The 23192-nt window shown below is 40.8% G+C and overlaps 1 protein-coding gene across 2 annotated transcripts in view; it reads right to left on the bottom strand.

Annotated features, from left to right (window-relative positions):
• vps50 (VPS50 subunit of EARP/GARPII complex) overlaps positions 1–23192 on the bottom strand; it is a 115465-nt gene that overhangs the window by 5273 nt on the left and 87000 nt on the right. For both annotated transcript variants that reach the window (XM_084563463.1, XM_084563464.1), the window contains 4 exons: positions 11121–11269; positions 6316–6412; positions 5431–5589; positions 1156–1277 (listed from right to left, as the gene is read on the bottom strand). In XM_084563463.1, coding sequence (XP_084419589.1) covers positions 1156–1277; positions 5431–5589; positions 6316–6412; positions 11121–11269 — 527 coding nt within the window. The remainder of the gene's footprint in view (positions 1–1155; positions 1278–5430; positions 5590–6315; positions 6413–11120; positions 11270–23192) is intronic.

Raw genomic sequence — 23192 nt, 5'->3', positions numbered from 1 at the left:
TGGATTTCTCTCTCCAAGTTTAAAGTATCTTGGGGTGTTGTTCATGAGTGAAGGCAAAATGGAGCGTCCAACCTTCACCTATGGTAATGAAGTTCAGTAAGTGACAGAACTTCCTCCGTAGGCCGGCTCTGCTCAGCGTTGAGATAGGATGAGGAGCTTGGGTTGAAAGGGGCCATCTGACGTGGTTCAGGCATCTGGTCAGGAAGCCTCCTCGGAGTCTCCCCTCAGAGGTTTACTGGACACGGCCAGCCCAGCTGGGAGGAGACCCGAGGGAAGACCCAGAAGAGATTACATATCTTTGCTGGGCTAGGAACGCCTCGGGATTCCTCATGAGGAAACAGAGTGTGTTGCTAGGGAGAGGGACGTCTGGAATACCACGATTAACCTGTTGCCGCTGCAAACAGACCTTGGATAGGTGTGTAAAAATGGATGGACAGATGAACAGTAAACCTGCTTTTTATAACGAGGATATTTATAGCACATTAGTAAAAATAAACCAAGGGTAAACTACAGCTTTTAGCCACAGTAAATCCAAAGTCATGCTCAGGTGGAGTTACATGAAATGAAATCAGTCTCAACTCCTGCTGCCACTGTATCCAACTAGAATATCTAAAAGATGAATCTGAAAAATATCGGAGCTTCTCGCTAGTGCATGTGTCCTAACAAGCTGAGAGTAGCTCATAACTGTGTGATCAGTCACTGCAGCACACAGGCAATAGAGAACATAGCCTTTCCATCGAGTGCTGATCAGACGACGCACACGGCAAGTCGCACCACACTAGACGAACCTCTTTAAAGTTGAGCCTCTTACTACGTGCACATGAACAATATTTCTTTCACAAAACTTAGTTGGGGTTGAAGATTCCAACCTTTTGATACGCGCAAAGTGGTTCTGCTGTGGAGCAATATAACAGGCGAAGAACTCTGTTGACAACATTGAATTAATTCATTAGAAACTGGATGACCAAGCTGGACCGATTCTTTCAGTGGCGCTGCCCACATCATGGTGGATTTATGATTAAAAAAATCATGAAAAATATTATCATGGGAAATATTATAGGCAACAAGCATGAACAACAATAATTCATAATATGTGGTAAAAAATCAGTGTACACGTCAACTCCATGCTGAATAGGCGTGCTATGGCTCTCTTACCCCTCGACTAGAGTCCTGTTGGCCAAGCGAATGCAGTGCTCCCACAGGACGTTGGACACGGGCAGAGGGATGCGCACGTGTCTGGAAACATCCCCCATCCGCATGTTAAACTGCTCAAACTCCTGGGAAGAAGAAGGATGAGAAAGGAGAGGTCAGCGCAGCCAGGGGTCCACTAGAGTACAATAAAACCAGCAGAAACAAAGAGATGGATGTCTTCAGTGGGAAACTTCGCCGGTCGTCATTTGCTGATATATAACGACGAACACTTGTAAATAACAAAGACACGTCCGTGGAACATAGGGTTAAAGGAAGGTTAGTGGTTAACAAACCGAAGTGATATACGTGATTTCGCGTCCCTGCGCAACAACAGTCACAAACAAGTCACGGCTTACCGAATGGAAGAGATTAACAAAATAAAAGTCTCCATAAACTAAATTATGCATGGATATCTTTTGACTCGCTCTTGGCTGTTTTGTCCCAACTTGGAATGTGGTGTTATGAAACATCACCATGGAGCGAAAAACTGCCTTTGGGGTCTCACGACATATACTCTAAATAGTGATATACATGCTGTAAACTAGATCAATCAAGGTTAAATGATTACTTTTCTTTTTTGTATTTTACTGCAATTAAACAAGTTTAATGATGCAGTCTGGACTGATGAACACACATCATCCTGATATAGTGAAGAGCGCAGGGTTAGAATGAAGCCACAAATTATGCTCTCACAGAATCTTAATAGCCGTCAAATTCCCTCAATGTGTTTAATTTAATCTTTTCATACATATCTTGGGTGAACTCTAGCACCTGTAGTAACATCGCAACGCTGTTGTGGTTATAAATATAATTTCCCAGGCAGAAACACAGCCAGAAAAAAAAAAAAAAAAAAAGGACACCAGGTTCTGTTACGACTGGCCTCCGAATGTTCTCGCTCTAATGTTGTAACACGAAAAAAATAAAGAGGAAACATCCCAGAGGAAGAAGGAGGCTGCAGGGCACAAAGATGAACAGTACGTTCTGATGGCTACTCGCTCGCAGCCATAAAACCTCACACATGAGACGTGAGTCCCCGTCATGCACTCACTGAACTCCAAAAATGTTCAATTATGGATGAAACTATTATGATGTTATGTTGCTGTTTATGGGAAACAAACTGCTGCACGGAAGGACTACATCTAAATATGACAGATGCAGCTGAGAGAAGTGCGTGGTTTTCTCGTGTGCGCATGCAAATATGTCAAGTTGCATCGCATTAAAAAAAAAAGAAAAGTGGGGGGAAGCAGAACTTTAATGTGTGCATTCCCATTAATCTTTCACCAAAGAATAAGTGTTGTTCATTCACATACAGTCTCCTAATAGTTCTGACTTTTTTTTGTCAATGAAGTCATTCTGACTGCATTTACTTACCACTTTATATGCAAATCATCGGCATTGTCGAACACCAGTGATTAACCTGAACTCATGAATAAAATATTCCTGCTGTGTGCAGCGCAACAAAACATAGTTCTTTTCAGTCAGTGCACATAACACCATCCATATGCACCATGAGTGTCTGACAAGTTGATACGGGAGGCTATTAACACCTGATGGGGAACGTACATGCCTGCTGTAATATACAGCATGTCGGTCCATCATCAGGACCGCTTTGACACAGTAAAGCGTTTAAGCCAGGCCACTGAGACACACATTTCCTCCCTCAGGCAATTTGGCTCATAAGGTAAATTAGGCTTAACTGCAGAGCAGCCAGACTCAGACAAAGATCTATGAGCCCATCAGGGAATATAAAAAAAGAAGTGCTTCTTTCATAAGCAAATAGAAGCTCTCTAAGACATGCTGATGCATTTATAGGGATTTGTCTTGGCCTGGCGCTGCTCTGTTCATGATTTCACACCACAGCGAGCTCTTCAGACCTTTCTGACTCAGGGAAACCAGCTCCGTGTGTCCTTTCCCCCTCATGCAAAATTTATAATAGAATAAGTGGCCAGCATGCATAAAGACACACATTCAGTGGAAAACTTCTGATACCTGAAATACTTGCGGGACCGGTGAACTCAGATGTGTTCAGCCAAGCTGAAACTTCAGGAGAGATCTGGATTTGGCTCTCGAGAGCTCACCCATGCACTGAATTATTCACCTCGTCCCAAGTAATTGCTATTAAAGGTCCCCTGTATGAATTTAAACACAGGAGGAACAAGAATGGACCCCACAGCTAGACTTTTAGGAAAATAAAGGCTACTGCACTGATGTTAGAAAGATGACCCAGAATGGATTGCACAAATGCAACAATAAAACATGTGAGGAAAATGTCCACAAGATAAAAGCAAATCGAATGCAGCTGTTTTAAGTGTTCTATTTTGGTGGATATCGCATGACACTGAGGGAACGAGGTTAGAATTTGTTTGGGGAAAGTCTAAATATTAGGGCTGTTTGGAGATTTGTTGTTGCAAAATACTCTAGAAAAGAGGAAGAAAAGAAAAAAGCTCCAGCACTCGTTAATGCTTACGACTACCTCGTAAAATCAAGAGTTATGGAAGTAGAAATGACGCAACGATCTTAATGAGGAGATGTTTCCGTGTTTTCTCCAAGAATAGAGAGAAAGAGTCGTCGCAACAGAGTTTCCAGTTTATTTTTTGGCGCATGTGCTGAAGGCAACACAACTTAGTAATAAACATGCAGGACAGCGACCAATTTAGTTTTGCCCTCAACACTTTAAAGATGCACTAATGAATATCTTTATATTAACAAAAGATAAAATGTCCACATATATGTTGGAGAGCCCTTTAGGCTAAGTTTCCTCAGTCTGATTTTTATGCTGGTATGTTTTTTTGTCTTTCCATAACAGTGTGAACGGCACAGATCATATGGAATCATCACATGCAGGTCACGCAGCCTCAGTCCGAACAATCATACTGGATATTAACGTCACTCTCTGTCGACATTTGTCACAATTCTGCACCGGTGGGAGGTAAGCGTTCTGAAATTTTGGATGAAAACTGTTTTAGAGAATCCATTCATGTCCCAGTCCCACCGCTCATTGCTCCGACTCTGCATCCACACACACCGCTGTGCACACGTAGCTGCTGCTGTTGCCAAAAAAGTTATCCCGTATTAAGAATTTGGAACTCTTCCTCCTCATCCTCGTAGTCGTTTGCTTAAATATTCAATGCGTTCCATCCACAACAGGCGCGCCCACGCTCACTTCCATACGATAGCATGCTGCGTATGACGTGTTGTTCTTTCGCACATGTGGGTCAGCTCAGGTCTATGTTAACGCTAAAACTGGCCACATTCAAAGCAACAACGTGAACAGCCAAAACAATACAACTGGATCTGGGGAAGGGATCACGCTGAGCACTGAGGCCAGCGGTGTGAATGTGGTCTCATGTTCACACTCCGAGCTACATTGTTGTTGAATCAAAGTTGAAGTGTTGCTCAAACACTTGTCTACATTGTTATGTTATCATCCATTTAAAACTGCTTAGTTGAAACAAACACACATCACTGGCTGATGCTTCACCACAATGTTGGAGTGCTAACAAAAAAACAGAGGCCTGCTAAACCTTGATTCGTAGACTCATGCCCATCAAGCATCAACGTGGGTCAGGAGTCAGTTTATAGCTTCACATTGTTTCTATTATTGAAAACGAACGGTAGCCAGATGCTACTTCGTCTTCTTCGTCTTTAAGTTTCACCAAGATTTGGTGAGATCACACAATGACCCATCTTGCCACAAAGCAAACCACGTGCTTGTGGAAGATCCACAGAGGGGTGGACCAATCAGAGCCCCATGAGGAACAACTCAATGTTTTAAATGTCAACGGTCACTCTTAAGAGGCAACAGCCGTCCTTCTTGCTAGCTTTAAAAGCTCCTCATACTTCAGGTTGTAGTGTTTCCCTCTCTGTGCCATACCATACTACGACATATCATTTGTCGAACTGATTGGCTGAAGTTAGCTCATGATAGGTGCTGAGCGACAGATGGTTCATTCAATCACTCTGCCAAGAGTTTTTTCAAAGCACCTGTCCTTTGCCAAACAGTTTTCAAGGACGACGTCTGTCATGGTTCTGTGTGACAAACCATCTGCTGCTTCAAGCTAACTAACGGTGAAAAAAAAAAATCTGATTAATGAGTCAGGCAGGGATTAAAAAATTGGTTTTCGCTCCACAAATCACACAAAACTACGCGACAAGATCTGTCCGCGTGTGAGGTAAGATCTAAAACATGGCAAATGTGATGTAACAACAGTCACCTACACATATCTTACACAACGTTACCTTTAACAGGACATCCACATATACGTTGTGCTGTGACATTATCTCCCTAATGTCCCATTTAACTCCAGCCATCATGAGCAACATTTGTTCGTAGTCGATGGCCTTGGCCGCCACGATCCAATAAATCGGCTTCCGCAGCTCGCTGGCTGTAGACACCGTCTGAGTGGGAAGGAAGGAAAAAAAACGCATCAATGTTATGTTCAACAAGTTCGTAAATGTTATGCAAGCAATGAGGCAGCAGACAGGAAGTCAAGATCTTTACTGAGATGAATGTAGCATAATGTCACGGGCCACGCAATAGAAAATTGCGCTAACATTTCTAAGGACATGACATTCATTCGATGTTTGGGGGAAAACAGACATGCCTGTGTACCTGAACATTTCAAATGTCAAGTGGACATAAAAAAAAAAAAAAAAGAAGAAAAAGAAACGAGTGGCCTTTGTGAATATGAAAAAACAGACAATTTTCTCCTTCATAGATTGAGAAGAGGAATGAACACTAGGTTGCACTTATACAGTCATTTGCTTCTGGGAGAAATAGGTGGAATAGAGGTTACAAGTACAAGACCGGATGCAGATGGAATATTTTATCATGCAGGCTGAATTTGTTTGGGGAAAATGATAAAACCTGGAAAGATTGTGACCGTAAAATGGCATCATTTATCAATTATGTGTACCCTTTTAAACCACGTGTAAGATTAAGTAATATTCATGAAGAAAACTGTCCTTAGGATCAGATTAAAGTAAACGATAATGACCGTTCTAGTCACAGTGGGCTCGCTGTGGCTGTGGTTGTAGCTGTGGCTGACAGTGATGACATGATTAACTGTTGCTGTAATTATTCAGGCAAGTGCGTTTAGAAATAAAGTATGCACTGTGTAATACCTGGGAATAAAACTGTTGCAGGAAGGGCTTCTTGGCTGCCGGCATCATTGTGTCCAAGTGAGACTGGAGAGACTCAAACTGCTCAGCCAGAAAAACACTGTCGGGAAAAAAAAAAATACAAACAGATATTAAAATAAGTGGTAGCTTAATCTGAAAAGGGAAAATGTAATGACACAAATATTTCCGGAAGACAACAGAAGGCAATTACTATGTCTTGTTTTTATATTATTCAAGAGTGACAGTTTTCTAAAAGCTTAAATTAGCTTAAATTACTATTGATTAGATTTTTTTTCTTTGTTTGCCTGAACTGGAGAAAGTGGTGATTAGAGAAAGCAAGTGCATCTTGATCATTATTCCAGAACAAACAAACGAAAGAGCAACAAGATCCACCAGCAAGACTTAAATATTAAAGAAGTGGGGCTTTCATTAGATGAAAACATTTAATTACGATGTTTAATTGCGGCTAATCGCATGATTTACATAGTTAATAGGTAATTAACACAAATTAAACACACTTTTTTTATAGTCTGTTCTACATCTGTTTTAAAGGGATTGTTATTATTATTATTGCAACAGTCAAACAAAACTGTCTCACAAAATATTCTCCAGCATAATGATTTCTGTGCCAGTGTTTAACTTTGATGACGCCAACTTAAATCCTGTAAGCATTTTCTGTGAGCTGCTCATACGTTCTCTCTGTTCCAGCAATCTCATATGATCAATTAAAGTTTAACCTAATAAATAAGTGAGTTCAGCACATTCAGGTGTTGTCACAACATAAATCATCCTTGGGTTCTCTCGGGTCTGCTGCCATTTTACAAATCAGGCGGTCGTTTTTGCAGTGACTGGATTTCAATTACCCTTGAAAAATACCGAGGCCGAGCGAAGTAGCAGAGTGAGAAATACAGGATGGAAACAAAGAAAAAGAAAATCAATGCAGACAGAGCTAATACCGGCGTTCCATTGAGTATCCAGCACTGACTAAATAAAGACCCTTTGGCTCGTGCTGATCGATGGCTCTGAATTATTACGGAACACTAAATATAAATAAAAACGGAGCGGTGAAGTTCATACTTGAGTCCAGAGTTTGATAGAATGAAACAAACCTCATAACATTACAGTTAAAGGTCAGTGGGAAAAAAAAAAAAAAAAAGTTGAGAATGTTGAGTTAAACAGAACCCAGATATGATTTGAGTTGACTCGGAAAATAAAGTGAACAACAACACACTACCTCCAGTGGCACTAGAACCTACCCTGTCACCATGAACATCCATCTTCACGTTCCATAGATCGGACAAGCAACGCTATCATTTTAAAATTCAAATCTCGATTTGCACCATTCGTCAACTTTACTCTAACATGACAGCAACTGTGACATGTTTGCATTAGCAGGGCGATCTGCTGCATCAAGCCAAGTGCTCCCTTTATCAGAAAAAGCTGACAAATTACATAACTAGGTGAGGATCTGTACATGGTAAAACATTGTGAAGACGATCTGAAAACAAATCTAATGCATGTGAGATTATGACGTGCTGCTGCTGCTGCTGCTGCTGCTGCATACGATTTATAAACCGCTTGTCGCTCGTGTTCTACATGGCATTCAGTGAAAAGGAATAAATATACATGTCTCTGGTACTGGTTCAAGCCTCAAAGTGTTGATTTATTCAAAAGTTTGCTACATAAAAATGACTATGATTAAATTGTCTGAGTGCGTATGCTTTTAATGCAAAGCTGGTGCAAAGCTCACATTTCAGGACTGATCATATCATTTTCCATCTTCCAAAAACTACATATATATATATGATGATGAAATTAGAAAAAAAAGAGAGAATCTGAGTGAATAGATCTTGATAGACCACAGAATAAAATGCATTGGTTTGCATGGTTTTCAGTTTTTAATGATTCACTTGGAATTGGGACCCCTCTCTATATGTGCTATTTAATATTTGTAATCATTACAAATACATATTTTCTCTAGTGCAGGTTCTAAGTACGAATCAACCAACATCTCCAATATTTACAGTACTGTATATCTGCAGAGTGCTAATATCAGCCAAGCAGATTTCATAGTTTAACTTCAGCATTTACTCAAAGAAATGATGAACTGATACTGTGTGTATGCAGTCTGTACAATGAAACTTAATATTAAGAAGAGTACAATATGAGATTTCAAATATCTGAGTAAATACAGAGGAACCATACTTTGTATTCTAGTGAATGATAAGGGCCATGGACCCGTACCGGGCTGAAAAATGGTATCATCTAGTAAAAACTCCTGTACAATAAGCATAAAGTGGTTGGCAAAATCCACGTCTGCAACTTGCTCAGTGAACTCAATTTGTCATGTCAAGGTAGGATGACCACTGTAAGCATTAAAAGAAAATGGCAGAGCGTGTGGTCAGCAGGATATTTGCTGCTAACATGAACAAATATCTGGTACTTTGGGAGACACTGCGGCTGGACTGTCTCTAGAGGCTGCACAGTTACCCGGCTTCCCGGTTAACAAACTGTGACCATTACTTCAAATTACAGATGACCCAAGAAATGCAAATGAATAGAGCTGTGAACCTGTTCGTGACAACATCCATGCCAGTGAGGGCAGGAGATCAGCTCAAGCCTGAACTTGCAAATGAGTGTGGGGTGAGTATAAGTATCTCTGCCGGCACTCTGAATAAAAGTCAGAGATAAATATCCTGGGACAGCCACAGTGTGATTTTCTGAAATGAACTAAAGCTAAACTGAGGAGTGTAAATATATCTTTGCAGGGAAAAAAGCCCAGTGACATCGGCGAGTTGGTGTATTTTATATGTTTAAGTGAGGAGGATGGGAGCTCAGCTGTCCTTTCAAAATGGTTTGATACTGGTGAGTCGTGCAATAAAGGTTTGGTGCCCAATTGACCAGCAGGCTGCCAAGGTAGTGCGGGTAGACTGCGTGCCATTCAGTTAGATGTTAACCTATCATCCATCTTCACAATGGCATTTGACACTTAGTTGATGTACAATACAATGACGAATCGACAGGCAGCCAGTCTGAGTTCTCCCCAATCTCATGCACTGTCAAACACGCGAGCTGCTGCAAAACTCTAGCGAGCTAAGTGGTTAGCCTTCCAGTTTATATCGATTTGTCTGAAAGTCTGCTTGAGGCCAGCAAACAGCTGCCACTGTCCAGACTATGCAACCCTGGCCAACGCCATACAGTGACCACAGATCTGTGGAATTGTATTGGGCATAGTCTCTTTATATCTTAATTAATTTACTATGTGTATACTGTATATGCTTTTGACTTGCTGACTGCAAAAGAAGCTCGCAAGCCAAACAAAGTGCGGGCACCCCTAATCTAATCACTCTATGTTATGTTGCTGATTAATCCATTAATTTAGATATTTCAGTTGAAGAGTTGGACACATTGGTGCTCCTTAAACACACCATTTATAAGGAAGTGGCAGTTAATACTACAAATCCAAACTGAAGTCTTAGGATTAATTAACACAAAACCTAAAAGTCCACCTTTAAGTACACCCAGAGCCCAGTGCACATTTGTTCTTTTCACAGAGACGAGAAAATCAGATTAAGGTTCACTGGAACAGTTTGTGTTTACCTCAGCAACAAAGTGCCAAAAGATTGAAAACAAACACCCTGCTGTGCACACTTATCTGATCACGCTTGTGAAAAAAGACTCCTGAACAACGGCTAGAAGGATGAGAAGCAGAGAGCGGGTCAGTTCACTGAGGTCTTATCTTGGACTTTGTTCACACTTCAGTGGTTTGTCCACTTCAGTACGGAACAACTCCGGAAAGCTTTCTTGCCCCAACGTGACGTTTAAAATAAGAGATGCTGAAGACGTCAGAGCAGCAGATACACTGAAGTTAGCCGCCCTTTCTGATAACACCATCTCTGGCACAAGAAAGAAACCTGTCACGCCGTTGTGCCCAGAATAAGTCTGCCTTGTTCTCCCCAGAGAACAGTTTGCAAACTTCACCTGAGAAATATCTTCACCTCTGCACTTTAGCTCTTTTACTTTCATTATTCCTCTGAGCTTGTAGCCTGCCTCTGATACACGAAAAAACTTTCTGTGAGAGAGTGCTTAAGCCTATTCAGCATTTTTGCCGCGGTGCTGTCTGAGCCCCTTGTTTTACACACTTACATTATACAGCTTTTGTACACTGCAGACCTCTCTGGGTCCAATACTTGTCAGCACTGGTGATAGCTTGACCTAATTATCTATGAGCACACCACTGTGAATTGTGTATGGCTGCAATGGTGAAAGGGAGGGAGAAAAACCGCAACAGCAGAACAAAATTGGTTAGTCCGGTGATTGATTGCAAGAATATAACAAATATTTGAAATAATAAAAGGCTAGGGGTAAAATGATTCGCTCTTATTCAATTTGACAGGCTTTACACTTGGTCTACCTGCAGCATGTGTTCACACACACAACACACATGGCGGTTAAGGGCAAATCTTTGATGGCCGGGCTGTGTGACTCAATGACGCCTAATGACGTTATGACCATCTCGAGCGAGAGACAGCTGCCGTAACTCGATCAGAGAGAAATCTTTAATGAACATAACTGCCGAAATTACATCACAAATCGAGGACACGCACACAAGTCTCCAGATCAGCTGTGGTGTGTTTTTGTTTTATCCATTTCACAAGAGTAGCAGCCAGGACTGAAGTGGTGTTAATGTGTAATTATCTTACCCTCATAATTACTACACTGCATATTATACAGAATATTGCCATAATGAGTTATCTGCAGAGCACTATGATTTAGAATGCAAATGCTTCCAGTGTTGGACTACTCACAGAGACTCAGTCGCCACCACCCTCTGCGCCAGCCCATACAGAGTCCCGCTGTTAGTGAGGACCACCATTTGGCTGAGGTGCGGGCTGGGCACCTTCTCCTTCCTGTCTTCTGCCGGGCCATGCACTCCTGCGTTCTCCCCTACAGCCTCCTGAAACAAACACAGATGGGTGGTCAATTAAGCACGCAGGATCGGAAATACACAGAAACACGCATTTATTCTGCTGTATTTATAAAACAAAATGCAGCAGCCAGAGCACCGATGGGATTTTGCGAGGGAGATCGTATGTCTTCTGTTTTAGCTTTTCCTCATTGGCTTTCTGTAAAATCCGCAACAGAATTTTAAATCCCTCTCCTTAAATACAAGGGTCTTAAAGGCCAAGCTTCATCTTATCTTAAAGACCTCAAAGTACTGTATCACCCCAAATGAATGATTCACAGCTTGGCCAAGCTTACTTGTGGTTCCTAGAGTTTAAAGAAGTAGAATGGTATTCAGGCTGCTCTAATGTGGAACCGGCTCCACGTTTGGGAGTTTTTAAGTTGACACGTTTTGATAAAGCTTATAGTTAGGGCTGACCCAGGGGACCCTGAATGATCCCATAGTTGTGCTGCTATGGGCCTAGTCTGCTGAGGGACTCCCTACTCCCTTCTCTTCCCCCTTTTTCTGTCAGGCTGTCCTGAAGGAGATGGGCCCCCGATATGGGCTGGGTTCTATTATTATTAACTATAGTTGAAGCAGCACAAAGACAAACGTAATGACCAGGTAGCAGAGGTAACCCTGGGTGAAATGTTCACATTAACTGTGAATATCTGTGACGGTTGTTTCAGAAGTGCAGCTCTGCAAGAGTTTCTTTTGCAGCTAACCTGAAATAAGAACACAGGTGTAGGCTGGTGGGTGAGAATAATCTGAAATTCAATCAACCTTTGCGGAACCCAGTCACATCCGAAGCACTCGCACTCTAAAATTCTGCTGACCAAGCACTCCCCAAAGCGCCAGCATTTATCTTCCTTTTGATATATTCCAGTACAGCTCTCCATCCAGCAATCCCTTTATCCCTTCATTTGAAAAACAATTGAAACAGAAAAAGAAAGATTTCAACCCGACTCTGCTCACATCAATCCATATAATCTTCAGCCGCACAAAGAGCCATTGGGATTCTGTACGGGCATGGAGATCATATTATTCTTGTAAAGCATCTATGGTGGCCGAATGTATCATATTGGCACGCAGAGATTTGCTCTCTGAAGCTGCAAAGCTGCCTGAAACAGCCTCTGGCAGATCAATAGCAATCACGCAGGTAATGAACAAATGGGAGCTATTAATGCTTCACCGTATCATCCACTTACATACTGCAGTCCAGTGCAATCTGGGTCTAACACTGTGTACGAGGACTATTATTCCAGATGAGCAGAGGAAAGCTTTTATAATTGAGGGTGCGAACTTATTTGAGAATACGGAGAATAAGGCGTATATCAAAGCATAATGTACAAATAAACGGCTATATCACTTCTAATTCATTCAAAAAAGAGACAGTAAGAACCCATAAAACATCAGGACTTGTGCGATGGCATTAGTTTATCATCCCTGGAAGCAAAACAGATACTTCATTCACTGCAAGCAGACAGAGCTAGATGAAGCGCTAAAGCACAGTGAAGCAGGCACGCAGTTTTAAAAAAGAATGACATCTTGCATGCCTCTAACAGCCATTACTCACTAAAGTTAGATAGAGTAAGCATACACAGTGCAGCAAAAATGCACAGCATGCAGCCCTGTAGACAATTTATGGTTCGGACCTGCTGGAGCAACGCTGTCTCCTCTTATGTGATGACCGTAACCTTTCCAGAACCTCTAACTTATCTCTCAGCATTCAATCAAACCTTCAGTGTTGCAGAAACCATTATCAGTCTGAAATTCGTTCAGGAGATTAACGATTGAACTACACTACCTCTACAGTTGTGGGAATCTAAATGGCTTCCCAATGGAGGCCTCAATATATCTCTCCCAAGAGCAACTCTCCACAAACATAAACTGTTACTATTTAAAAGTTAGGGACATTATATCAAACAGAGTTCCTGAGAACAGATGCTAAAGTCGGATATAATAAGCCTTGAATAACAAGTTAATTATTAAGTTTAGATTATTGTTAGGGACTTAAAGACCCAATGTAACTCATTTTTTGGTAATTTAGTCTTCACCAAAGAAATGTTGTTCTTTACAGGATCTATACAAGCCGTGTATTGTTTCATTCACTATTTTCTACGTTCCACTATTTCAGTCTCACTTTACGCCCTTGTGGTTTTGCATACATTTATTAATAGCGTACTATAAAACAAAAGCGTTCGTGACTGAAATCTACTTTAGAAGATAAAACAAAGTGAGCCAGGTCACCAAACACTGTATAGGGTAATAAAAGGAACATTGCAAACACATGGCAGCGCATAAACGTGACAAATGTGCAGCGGTCATGGAGTTAATCCAGAAAGGCCATTAGTACTCACTTCTAACTATGACAAATGATTTAAGATTTGGAACTGCAACCCGACCTCAGATAAAAGAACGAAAAATGGATGGATGGATAACAAACGGTTGCGAAGCAGCAGCTGGTGGCCATTTGTAGCATTGGGGTGATTTGGCAAACAACAGGAATTCGTAAATACGTAATAAACTGTAAATAATCCAACATAAAGTAAAAAAAAAAAAAATCTTTCGTTCTTTTTGTATAGTTTGGTAGCTAATCAGCAGAGCAGCGCCCCCCTATGGTCAACACATGCACCGCCACTGTAAATGTATGTGATTACAATATTATATTATTCAATGTCATGAAGTATAAAAAACTATAAAAAACTATAAACTACGTTTCTCTAAAACATTTTCACAAATTTGTCACTGTACTGCAACTTTGAACGATGGATACTTGCACCACACAGTGATGATGAGCTTTTGAGTCATGTATTTTTGACAGTATTCTCGCGCCGGTCTGGTTTGAGACTCTGAATCAGACCGTCTGGAGGGAAAAGAAAAGACGACGGGGACATTTACTCCCAACCTATTGGTTTCTCTTTGACAGTCAAAACACAGTTTTAGACTTTCAGACACAGAGTTTCAACTTTCAAAAACGTTTTTTTTTTTTTGCAGACCTTGATCCCTCATAAATGTAGTTGTTTTCTGGTGCGTCAAACATTTGCAATGCAAAAGTTGTATCTTTGACTGGTTTCCTCTTTTAGATCAGCTAGGAATACTGCAGGGAAACCCCAAGACAACATTTTTACTAGAGTGAAAAACACCTTTTTATGTCAGCCAGCCTCTCCTCTCAAGGGAGGGAAATAATACGAAGACTTTTACCTGTTAGCTACGAAAAACATGAAGAGTTATAACAGGGTAAGATATGAAACTGAAGCAGAAATCAAGCCATAGCACGTTTCTTCTTTTAATTTATTCCCTTTGTTATCTTATATTATCTAATTGTATTATCTAAGTACAATATAAACAAGTTCAATCTATCTAAGTGCAGTAGAAGTGATATTCTATCACTGGGAATTCATTACAAAGTAATTCTGACACTCGTAAGTTCTCATTTGAATAAAATAAATTGAACTTCAGCTGAATTAATCTGACATCACAGCAGAGCCAGGTTTGGTCTATTTTTAACTCCTCCACATGAGGCTTGACCTTTCACTGCGCTCCAGCGTAAACACGGGCTTCCGAGACACTTTTGGGAGAAATGTTTCTTTTCCAAATGCATGTAACTCTGCGGGGATTCTGCGAGTAAAAGCAGCGGCTGGGAAAGAAAAATAAAATTCATGACATTTAGGATTTTATCTATGTACTTTTCAAAAGGTTTAAAGATCTTGGTCATGCTTTGTAGCATTTCCAACAGGGTTTTATTTTTTTCCCCCCGTTTGGGGTGAAATACACACTTCATGTTTATTAGTTTACTAGATGCTTGATTTACTATCATTACATGCCCACAAACATGATGCGATAGTATATATATAACAGGATTAGCATAATACCCTGCTGTTGCTGCCCTTCGGTGGCACTGGATATTTGAAATTTTTTATTTATTTTTTTGGATAAACATGCAAATCATATCTGATCCTTAGGAAACATCGAGCAGGTTACTATAATGGATACAAATCCTTAGCGTAGCATTTAATTTAAATGCAACTGCCACATCCAATGAGATCTGGAAGCCTGTTTTGTCCCATGCATTTATACAAATGAGAGATTACATGTCGTTTTTGCTCATTTGCCTTCCTAATCCTGTGGGTTTTTTTTTTTGTGAATAGTTATGTTTGTTTATTTCCAAACAGACCTCAGTATTGCGACAATCCGAGGCACAGCTATGACTCAGTCACAGTGATCTTCAGCCGACTAACTATATACAAAGATATCAACGCTCTGCAGCAATCATCATAGGCCGACTGTAATCAACTGTAGTGTCACTCCCGTGTTATTTGGTATCCTCAGAGAAACAACAGCACAAACAGTGATGTTTTCACTTTTACGATGGCACTAAATCAAACCGACTAAACACTTTGTAGAGATAAAAGCAAACCAACACCATGTGCCTGCAGCACGGCCAAGCCAGTGCAAAAGAATGCCATATTGGAAAAATTAAGAGTGACTGATATATTTGTCAAAATCATACAGGGGGGAGATGAGGTCCATATAGCATGACTTATAGCGAAGAAGTCATACTTTGTTTGATTTATATCGTGCAGCTGCTGAAGATATTTAGGAGAACGATTCTCTGCTGAGATAAATAGTAAAATGATGAATGAGTGTTCAACGATAGCTATAGTGTGTAAAAAAAAAAAACATGGTCTGCATAGGAATCCACTTTCACGATCAATTAACTTAAGAGGATTTTCTGCGTCTTGTCTGTGTTACGTCAAAGTAAAGCCAGCAGCTTCTCTTTTTTAAACTTTTGGTCAAAAACAAGACACCCGAAGAAGGCTGTCTGAAGAAGCGAGTGGCCTGTTTTCACATATCCTGATGAATAGAACTCATTTAGTTTAAATTGTAATTGAAGGTTGAGTGAGCCACCTTGAGTCCAAAACACTTTCAGTCAAAGTCAATATCTCCTCACAGTTTCCTAGCTGATTCTGTGCGTGTGCAGAAAAAAGATCAGGTGTTTGTAAACGGGATAAAAACAAGTGGCTGGGGCTGATCAGTGCAACCGTATCGCAGCCAACCAGCAAAAGGAGGGGGATGGTAAATCTGGCTAACATGCTGGATTCGAAGCAACAGTTCAAGAGGAAATGGTCAGATGAATATAAAGTGAAATCAAAGGGGCAGGCAGAGCGAGTCAGGGGCCATATTTACACCGGCGAGGCTGTACAATGGTAAAGACATAGGGGGTTCAAGAACCATAAGACGGATGCAAATGTTATGTTTTCCATGTTTCATTAAACCACAATATGCTGCAACGGTAGGTATAGTAACAGGTGAGTTGTTATTATGTTTGGAAAGGGGCGTGATTAATGGGATCGAGCACCGAGGGAAGGGGTGTGATTGTCTGACTCCAGTTTTAAACGGTACTCATGTTCCCGTACATATGCTATCTGCTATTACACCAAATGCCTTTAAGAACGACAGGAAGAGGTTTCTGCCTTCAGCATGTGACATTACACCCCACTGAGGTTTGATTCACTGTTAATAGTTTACGGCTGACAGGGAGAAAATGAAAGCAGAGGGAAAAATCATCCGAACTGACAAATGCAAACTGAACGCCGCACTGAGTTTATTATGTAAGCCATTTGCATTATTTCCTCTGTGAAGAAAATGCATCATGTGCATCAAAGCATGGTAAAACAGCTCCACAGTGAAACCCTTTCAAATTGCATTTGTTGCACTTGCCGCAGCCGTCACGTGACATCGGCAAATCAAACAACTCCTCAGAGAAAATGTTACAACTTCCAAGAGGCTATTTCCTTTTAATACGGCGTACTTCAGTTTGGCAGGTAACAGGAAGGAAAACATGTGTGTTTTAATTCATCACTGTGAAGCCATTCACCTCTGTTAACAAATGTAAAATCATCTAGGTCTGACTCAGTATGACCTGATGTGGCTGGCGCTGAGTGATTTCTGCAAAAACACAAGAAACCGAGAGAAAAGTATACCATCATGCAGCAAAGTGAGCCATGGCCAACAATAAGAGAAAATACTGTATGGAAGGTTGATGTTAAGAGTCTAGACCATTTTGTCACTGTAACCACTGCAAGCATCATCTACTATCAGGCTCCCTCTGTGTCATTCTGCAGCAGAGATACATACTTCTCTTTATCCGACTCATCACCGAGATGCTGTGATGTTGTGACATGACGAAATACAGCCTGGTCTTCTATCCAAATATTAACACGGTAGTCCCACTGCCAAATATAATAGCCTACAAAAGATTTAATTCTGCACACAAAAGGTTTTATTAGTGCGTTTTTTTTTAAAAAAAATGCTATTAGAATTTGTTTGCAGTAATTTTAAAAACCGGTGTAAAACCTTTCATTATTTTAAGAGTCATTCAGAAACCAAATTTAACTAATGAGCACTCATGCTGCTGTACAGAAGCACAATTTCAATCAATTTAATTTCAAAAAGAATGATTAATGTAAAGTGAGAAATTATACAAAGCAATCATATTCCGTGATGAAATTCTGACTAAAAAGTTGTAATTAGGGTGAAGACTAATTAGGTTGTTTCTTCTTCACGAGGCTGCACGGCTTGTTATTCAGACCAAAACGCACATCAGCATGTGAGGCTAAACATTGATTTTATTCCCTGAAGGGAATCAGCACGGTTGTCGTCCTTGTAGGAGAATGCACTTCAGGTTACAATCTGTTCAAACACCGTTGCAGAGGAACAACACACAGCCCATGATTATAAACTCAATTATAGAATTTTCATGAAAAAAAAACGAGCAGTAAATTCATCAAAATCCTTGATCCTTTAATAAGCTTCATGAAAACAATCCACTGTACAGGACGAGAGTGTTTAATTAATGAGTGTTGACAGCTTGCAAGCAATCTATGCAGTTATTTAAATAATTAAATCAGGGCAACTGAAGTAGGAGGTCTTCACTGATAACACAAAAATGAACTGTTTCTCAAGAGTCCACACCTGGAGCAGAGCTGCCCTACCTCAACTTGGTCGGTTCAGACACAGCACTAATGAATGGAGGTGTAAAACGTTGACGGAAATCAAGACAATATTCAAAAATACAAGACCACTAACCAGCCTGACAGAGGTTCCTCATCACTAACATCAGGAACATGTCACTGTAATAAACTAATGCATGTTGTCTACATGTCACCGAGGTCTCCGAGGTCTGGAGTTTCAGGTTTGCACCTACAAGAATAATTTAATATATAGCGACAGGTACTGGTTGCAGAAACCTGAAGGTCACATTCCACATAAAATACAAAAATGGACTTCTAGTCAAGCAGAAGACGCCATGCATTAAACTCAAACTATCAAAATGAAAACTATTTGATTTGCCGTCAACTGAACTGTTTGCATCTGTACAGTAAGGTCCATATATGTTTGAACACTGACAGATTTGTTTGTTATTTTATCTCAGAAACACACCGAAATGATTGTTATAAAATGAACACAGGCTTGAAGCGCAGAGACACTGTTGTTTACCAAGCTGGATGTTGTGAAGGGGTTTTTCTCCTATGATCATTCATCACTGCTGTCTTCTGTGGACGTTCAGTCTTTTTTTTATGTTGCTGAGCTCACTGGTGTGTTCAGAATGTGCCGAACTGTCGATTTGGCCATGTTCCTGACGTCTCCCTGACAGATTTGTTTAGTATTTGCAGCCCAAGGACGGCCTGTTTCGCTTGAATTGAGAGCTCTTTGGAATAGGTGGAGAAGGAATAATGAAGAAACATCCGTCCAGGAACCAACCACAACTGTCCAATCACATTTGATCCTTTAAAAATAAGAGCCTGTTCTTGTGATCGTAAGTCTTTCACCCACTTTGGATGTGAATACCTCTCCATTTTTTGTATAACTGTAACATCAGTGTGTTTGGGCAAACCTATGAAATATCAGAAATTGTGTCAAACATAAATGGACCTAACTTGAACTATTAACTAGAAAATTGTATTGAGAATTGAATTGTATGCCCTGTTGATGGAAAATAAAGTGGTTAGGTCTCTTTAAAGATCGGCATCTACTACTCTCCTACAGTTTTCCTCCTTTAAGGATATACAGTTTTTGCTACAGAAGCACAGCCTGTAACAGCAGCATTAAAAAGCACTATAGCATGCCTGCTCTCCTACGTAGCTATTAGCCTTGGTGAGCCTGAACATGCACAGAGCAAGCCAAGTACTTCCATCAGAGCTATCAGTATCAATAGCCAGTGCCCTCCGTTTGACGACACTTCAAGTACTTTACTTCATATGAAAAATAATTAAAGTTCACAGGTGAGGTCTGAACAAAGAACTGTACCTCTGCCTATTGTGTGACAGAAACGGAAGTATCTGCGTGTGTGTCTGGATGCTCAGTATAATCTCAGGTAACACAATAGGGGCCAGAAAGCAGGGCTGGAGGGAGAGAACAATTACTTTCTTTGTGAGCTGCTCGTGTTTTAATTATCTGTCTGGCACTGTCACTCTGAAGTGGCCCCTGAGTTAATGAACCATTTGAAGACCTTTTTGCTAAACGATGGGTAAAAAAGACCCAAATTTCCCCCTGACAGATTCAGCCTTTTGTTTCTTTTTATTTCTTGCCTTTTAAATTAAGATCACTTTGTCACTGGATAAGCCTGAACAAATTAGCAATCGAAGGATACTTTTAATTATTTTTAATGTCACAAAATGCATTGATTGTCTAATCAAATGTTTCATGAAAGCACAGAAAAACTAATCACTCAATCACTGACAAAAGCTAGACAAACTGCAAGCTTGCAAACCAGCCCAACCACGAAGCATGGCGGTCGTAGCATCATGTTGTTGGAGTGTTTGCTGCAGAATGGAGTGTAAACTTCTGACTTCTACTGTTTATCTGCGTTCTTACATTCAAGAACTGATTTTGTAAATGACACAAAACAGATGAGTGAGGCAGGATGCGGAAAGGCAAATGCCACCACTGAGCAAGAGTTGCTGTTTGAAAAGATATTTCTGGAGTTGACCAAAAGTAAAACACTTACATGCCAGAGAAGTTCCGGTTGAGGAGACATTTCACCGCTACTGTTATTTGAAGTTGAGCCATAATTTGATTAGGAATTTTGGAGAGCAGCATCGCCCCGAAACCTTTGGGAAGAATTCGGTTCGCGGAACAGCTAATCTAAACGGACGTTAGTATTCTGTGGAGAGGAGTGAAAGAGAGGGAAAACACGTCCTGTTTCTGTATTAATGCCAAAATGGTGTGGACCAACAGCATTGTTAAGTATGAAGACATCAAGCATCAAAGTCGGGGAGCTTATCTACCTCGTGTAATGATTAGAAATTAAGCTCTCAAATTCCCAGTGAAAAGAAACCGCAACATCCAGGGAGGGATTTCAAAACAGATACGAGCAAAGCTTTGAATACAACTGAAAAACAAGGATGCAGGGGATACAGCTTTAGTTTGATTATTAGTCCCTGCTGTTTTTCCTCAAACAGATCAAAGGCAAGAGGGATGAGATATTTACCCAGTTGAACATTATTCTTAATGAGGACAGACAGCTAAAAACAGAAGACTGAGTACGTATATTTTTAATGTTTGTGTGTGTTGCGGCTCAAGTATTACAAGAGTCTGTGTTTTATGATATTCATGCGGGAAATGTAATTAATTCCCTTTCTAAAAAGCCTCAGGGAGAAGTGGCACTGGAGCTCTTTATTGATCAGGATGCACTCATCTGTTATCTTCATCTCGTACTTCAGACTTCAGCTTAACAGCATTGCTATTGATTGCAAAACACCCAAGCATTTTGGTTTTAGCAGTTTCTAAAGAACCCCACTGCAAAAGCGAAGGACGGCCCCAAACAATAGCTACTGGCTCCCTCATTTCACTCAAGTAGCGTTCGCATTGTCGCAGATGACTTTCACTTGGCTCCGACTAATTCAGTGTTTATCTCAAGTGCTGAGTCAGAGCTGACCTCTGCCGGGCCATCTATTTTATTACTGGTTTTACCCGCAGCTCCGCTATGTGATTTGATGAGTAGCTCAATTTTAGGTAGAGGTCCGAGCTGGTTTTTGAGGTGGGTACTGGAGGTACCATTTGTCAGCAGCAGCAGATAGATGAGGACAGTTGAGAGCTCTCTGTCAGTGTAAAAACATTCAAAATACAACCACATTTGTATTCCCATCACAGCAGACACATGAATATCCTAGAAAGTCCTCACATTTAAAGCAAGAAGCATTGAACTGTTTTGACATTTTCGTTGGAAAAATGAACACATTAATGAATCATTTAATGTTTGCCAATTAATATACAGAGGAAGGAATGATTAATTGATCAAATAAACTCAACTCTGGTGAAACACTAGCCTGGTGTGGCAAGTTTCAATTCTTATCTGAATATGGGTCTGGTAACACATCATTTTGATTTCATTATGGGAAGTGTTTCATCCAATTTGGAGTACATCTGCACACATCTGGATAGTGCTACAACCAATCAGAGTCATTGTGTTGTAAACAACTTCAGATCAACAGCGAGGTCAAATGAGGTGCATGACTTCACTGCTGTTACTCTTCTGTCCAGCGCTGCATAAAGCCCACCCAGACGATACGATTGGTGCAGCAGAAGCAAATAAAAAAAGCTTATGAAGGTTCCAGTTCTCAGACGCCTGCTCATTTAACTTCCTTTGACTTTTGGATTCGACTGTACAATGACATGTCGACGCACCTTCCAAAGAATAAGAAGGTCTTCAGGTCTTTGGCCTTCAGAAAACCAGTGTTTGCAAGCAAGGGATTTGATGCTAACTTTAAAAATGATGTTCTCCTTCAAATGAAAATAAATAAATGAATAAAGCTCCTTAATATGACAGGTTCAGTAAACTCCCACAGCTTGGTAATTCTGTAATCACACTTGTCATGGAGGAAGCTTCCAGCTGAGAGCTGAAAAGTGATCTCTCAGCTGAAGCATCTCAGTCTATTGTGACTGACTTACTCGTCTTCAATCCATTCCTTAGAGATTTATAGCCAAGTGGGATAGACTTGCTGCCAGGCAATTACTGTCAAGTGTATCCGATTGCGCCTGTTTGTCACTCTAATACTAGAAATTCTGTTCTCATTAGATTATTGTCAAACGGAATTAGGGACTTCGTTTATTTTGCGTGACATTGCCCCAGCCCCTCTAAGCCTATCTTTGGCAACTTCTTTTACCAACAGCTGAGGGTTTGCTCACCTGATAAAACAAGCACAACACAGGAAGAAAAGGCTTTGCTTGAGGTGAAGGTAAACATGAAATGATATAAATGGGAGCTGAAAGCTGGAATAAAGAGAACGCTGAAGAGGACCTTCAAAAGATTTTAATTAAATTGTGAGATACCGCTTACGCCGTGTCCGTCACAGTGGGAGATGAGATGAATCATTGGCAGAAGTTGATGAGAAGTTGGAGACAGGAAGTTGAGTTACTGTATCCAGGGGGATAAACTGTCTCCTCATCACAGCTGAGGAGCATGACCTGCAGCTGGGCCTATCAATGAGGCGTGTTCCACTGAAACCGACAACTACAGCACAAACAGTCACACTACGACACTTAATTATGATCTATAATCCCTGTCAAATGTCAGCCCACCCCTGGATTGTTGCCCCATTCACAGACAGCAGGCCACAACAAAGAGACCAGTATGGACAGTGATGTGTCAACACGAGAGACGCAAAGCTAATGACCGGACTCAGTGTGTGAAAGAAAATGTATGTGTGCCTCTCATACGAGGCAACGCGCCAGCATGTGCAGGCCGTGCCAAGCCAGTGCAACGGACCCCAACGGCAACACATGCTTTGGGATTATCATCCTGATGCTGAGAGATGGTGAGGGGGAGTGTGAAAGGTGGCCCAGACGGACAGTGTTCGGTGTTCAGTGTTGCCTTGACATGGCAGAACAGAAATCTGCACTAATTTGCCAGTCAGAATGTCTCAGTATA

The sequence above is a fragment of the Chelon labrosus genome (assembly GCF_963514085.1).
Source record: "Chelon labrosus genome assembly, chromosome: 16".
Taxonomy (NCBI): Eukaryota; Metazoa; Chordata; class Actinopteri; order Mugiliformes; family Mugilidae; genus Chelon; species Chelon labrosus.
The sequence above is the reverse complement of the archived record's forward strand: the minus strand, read 5'-3'. Positions and strand labels throughout refer to the sequence as shown.